The 4,414-nt window shown below is 43.8% G+C and overlaps 1 protein-coding gene across 1 annotated transcript in view; it reads left to right on the top strand.

Annotated features, from left to right (window-relative positions):
* Positions 1–680, top strand: part of LOC119363599 — an 11,201-nt gene extending 10,521 nt beyond the window's left edge. The window contains exon 4 of the mRNA XM_037628983.1: positions 205–680. Within this exon, the coding sequence (XP_037484880.1) occupies positions 205–379 (175 nt within the window). The 3' untranslated portion in view covers positions 380–680. The remainder of the gene's footprint in view (positions 1–204) is intronic.
* The last annotated feature ends 3,734 nt before the right edge of the window (positions 681–4,414 follow it).

Below are 4,414 nucleotides of genomic sequence, written 5' to 3'. Positions count from 1 at the left end.
ATATTCATAGTTGGATGCAGTATGAGAAATAATGTACTTGCATGAGCTCCTGTCCTTGGTGATAAATAAGATGGTCTCGCAGGAATTATATCTAGCTGTTTCAGAATTATGTATCTTGTTCTATACATGTAAACATATATGCCTGGTTTAATTATCTTTCTGTGGTATGGGTAAATTAATTTTGTCGATATTTGTTGTGAACAGTGGGAAGCTCGTTCAAAGCTTGGCTGCGGCGACTAGCCAAGGGTCTTTCTTGTCAGTGGATCAGATCATCTACAATGGAATTGGCTTTGCGGTTGCTGCAGTTTCCACTGCTGCAATAACTATTTATGCGAAAAAGGCGCTCCAAAAATTGCAAGCCGAGGATGAGCTATGTTGATATCCTTGCTCCGGATCAAATCTTGATGCTAGGTCCCCTCCAGGTGTAAACTACAGACATGCACTACTAATCTTTCAATCGTCAACAACCTGCAACAGTTGTAAAGAAAATAGAGATCCAGAATCACTTCCCTTCTCTCTTCTTTTGGTTTTGTTTTAAGTAGAGAGAGAACTGTCAAAATTAAGAACTTCAATCAATTTACGAACCGGGGCCTGTGCAATGTTATATTTCAAGCTGCTTAAGGTGAAATTATCTTTGTTTTGTTTATTGACGAAGAAAAATACGAGAACCATTTTAACCATATGTGATGCACACAGTTTGCCTTTCGGTTCAACTTTGTTATTCGAACCAAAATGCACACTTAGTGAATAATAGTTGGATATTTCTTTTTTCAATAAAGGGTGGATTTTATTGACTTGTAATGTTGTATCAAGAGAATACAATCATCAAGAATACACACCTGGCCTCTGCACAACTAAGTGCACATAGTTAACATGAATATACAAAAAAAAAGGAAAAAAAAGCAACCTCCAAAAGCGAAGCAGCTCAAGCATGCATAGCCCTGCCGAAGTAGCTCAAGCATGCGTTAGCAACCAACACCATCAACACCAACCCACATCAATTACTGCACCCGCATAGTGCGAATGGTGCTTCAACAACCCCCACCGATCACAACACCCGAACTGTGGGAAAAGTGCTTCAGTAACGACGACTTCAAGAACGACGCACAAGCGCCGTCGTCGCGAGATCCAACATGATCTTGGGTTCATCCGGAAGAAGAAGTACGAGCAAAGTCAAGACAATGCCTCCAACAAGGTTATGATGTGGAACACCACCATTGCCAGGTAGAACCAGTGCAGTCAGACCTAGAGTTTTCACTCCAGAGCTCGAGACCCTGTGCTCAGTAGCACCACCAAACTTAAGTCACCGTCGCCCCCACTATCAAAGCATGAGTCACCGTTGCAAACAAGATTGCCATGCTTCACCAGTCATACACGCTCACAACCCTGATATGGGCATCACACAAAATGGGCATACAACGTATATGAGGAGCGGGCCAGGACACGCCCGCTGGCATCAACAAGGTCACGATGCCGCCAAGAGCCCATGCAAGGGGCCATTTGGTAGCCTGAAGTCCTCGATAGTGATCGTACGCAGGCTATAAACAAACACCAGGTCGGGCCGGGTTTCGGGTCGGGCTTGTAAAAGCCCGACTCTTCCTTTCTCAAGCCCGAGCCCGGCTCAAAGCCCGAAATACACTCTGTTTTCAAGCTAGGAGCCCGAAAGCCCGGCCCGAACATTGTTTCCTAGTGTACACACGTGCAAGCCCGACCCGAAGCCCGAAAGCCCGACCCAAAATATAGAAAAGGAGAAGCCCGAGCCTGGCCCAAACTACGTTCCGGGCTATAGGATCGACAATATGTCTAGAAGAGGGGGGTGGGTGGGTGATTAGACTACATGACCAAATAAAAATCTAGCCTTTTCCCAATTTCAAGTCTTGGTAGATTTTAGCAACTTAGCACAAGTCAAGCAATCAACCTACACATGCAATTCTAAGAATGTAGCAGCGAAAAGTAAAACATTGCATATGAAGGTAAAAGGGAAGGGTTTGGAGAGGGCAAACGCAATGTAGACACGAAGATTTTTGGCGTGGTTCTGATAGGTGGTGCTATCGTACATCCACGTTGATGGAGACTTCAACCCACGATGGATAATGGTTGCGTGAGTCCACGGAGGGCTCCACCCACGAAGGGTCCACGAAGAAGCAACCTTGTCTATCCCACCATGGCCATCACCCACGAAGGACTTGCCTCACTTTGGTAGATCTTCACGAAGTAGGCGATCTCGTTGCCCTTACAAACTCCTTGGTTCAACTCCACAATCTTGACTGAGGCTCCTAAGTGACACCTAACCAATCTAGGAGACACCACTCTCCAAAAGGTAATAGATGGTGTGTTGATGGTGAACTCCTTGCTCTTGTGCTTCAAATGATAGTCTCCCCAACACTCAACTTTCTCTCACAGATTTGACTATGGTGAAAAGATGATTTGAGTGGAAAGCAACTTGGGGAAGGCTAGAGATCAAGATTCTTGTGGTAGGATTGAAATGTCTTGGTATCAACACATGAATAGGTGGTTCTCTCTCAGAAAATGAGTAGTGGAAGTGTAGGCACGTTCTGATGGCTCTCTCTCTCAAATGGAGAAGGGGTGGAGGCGTATATATAGCCTCCACACAAAATCTAACCGTTACACACATTTGACCCAACTCGGTCAGACCGAATAGAAGAACTGGGTGAGACCGATTTGATTCAAAATGTGAACATTCAGAATCTCAGTGGGACCGACATGATCAACTCGGTGGAACCGATGTGCTAGGGCTAGGGAAAAACCTCATCTCAGTGAGACCGATCGCTTGAGCTCGGTGAGACCGATTTCAGCAATTAATCAAACAGAGAGTTGGTCAAGCAAACTCGGTGGGACCGATCGCTCATTTCGGTGAGACCAAAATGTTACGAAAAGGAAAAAGAGAGTTTGCAATGCGAACTCGGTGGGACCGGTCGCTCCTTTCAGTGAGACCGAAATGTTACGAAGGGAAACAAAGAATTTGCAAAGCCATCTCGGTGAGACCGAGAGGCGTATATGTGTGACCGAATTGATTAGGGTTTCTGGCTATGGCTATGTCAAGTGAACTCGGTGGCGCCGGATAGATCAAATCTGTGGGGCCGAGTTTGACTTCAGGTTTTGGACATATGTGGAAATGAGAAAGTGGCTGAGGGTTTTGGAGTAATATCACTAAGCACTTGAGCAAGTAGACCATTAAGCAAGACCTCATCCCCTTTTGATAGTATTGGCTTTCCTATGGACTCAATGTGATCTTGGATCACTAAAATGAAAAGTGAAGAGTCTTGAGCCTTTGCCAATCTTTGTCCTTAGCATTTTGAGGGGTCCACATCTGTAGTCCATGCCATGCCAACCATTGAACTTTTTGAAACATTTAACTTGAATGCTTATTAGTTCAATGAGCTATATGTTGTTATGAATTACCAAAATCACCCGGGGATTAGTTGCACTTTCAATCTCCCCCGTTTTGGTAATTGATGACAACATATAGATCAAAGCTGCGACAAATGATAATATTAATGAAATACATCGTCGCTTTGAGAAGTATGTGATAGGCAATAGCTCCCCCTAAATTTGTGCATTATTTAAAATTTGCTTTTGAATGCAAATGCATAATCGATTAGGATCATGGGTTACTCTTCCATGTCACATACATCTTGGTGGAGCGCTCAAAATGATAATATATAAAAAAACATGCACTCATCACCAAGGGCAAACATGATTGGTCATATACATATCATCAAGCAAGCAAACATTTAAGCATAATATGATCAAACACATGATCATATAAGTATCTCACACACAAGCACAAATAATGTAGCATGCAAACGATCAAACAAAAATGACTAAGTAGCAAGAGAGGCAACAAAAGACAAAACTCTCTCTCTTTCGAAGCCTAATGATCTATACATCTTCTCCCCCTTTGGCAACAAGTTACCAAAAAGCTTGAAAATGCATAGTGCTATACAACACTCCAGGCACGATCTCCGGGAGCTTCTGAAGGGGTCTTTTGGCTGGTTGCTCCGGTGTGCGTAGATGGCGTTGAGAGGAGTCCTTTAACAAAAGCATCTGTAGAAGTTTGTGGAGATGGAGGAGTTGAGAACGGAGGAATCACTGGAGCAGTTGCTGCAGGTGCTGACTTTGTTGACCTGGGATCACTAGCAACTGGCACAACTGAAAACCTTTGTGCCCTAGGCACTTTCTGAAAAGCATATATGGTTGGTCCTTCTTCCTTGTCCTCAAACTCTTCTTGGATCTTCTTCATAGTTGATTGGATCTCAGTGACCTTCACGTCTAAATTATAAATCTTTTGCTCAATGATCCTTTCAAGACTCTCTTGATTTTGAGTCAGGGTGGCCAATCCCTTCTCAATCCTCAAAGTAGCCTCAATAGATAGCTGAGTTGATCCTATTTG

Source organism: Triticum dicoccoides, chromosome 2B, assembly GCF_002162155.2.
Source record: "Triticum dicoccoides isolate Atlit2015 ecotype Zavitan chromosome 2B, WEW_v2.0, whole genome shotgun sequence".
Taxonomy (NCBI): domain Eukaryota; kingdom Viridiplantae; phylum Streptophyta; class Magnoliopsida; order Poales; family Poaceae; genus Triticum; species Triticum dicoccoides.
The sequence above is the reverse complement of the archived record's forward strand: the minus strand, read 5'-3'. Positions and strand labels throughout refer to the sequence as shown.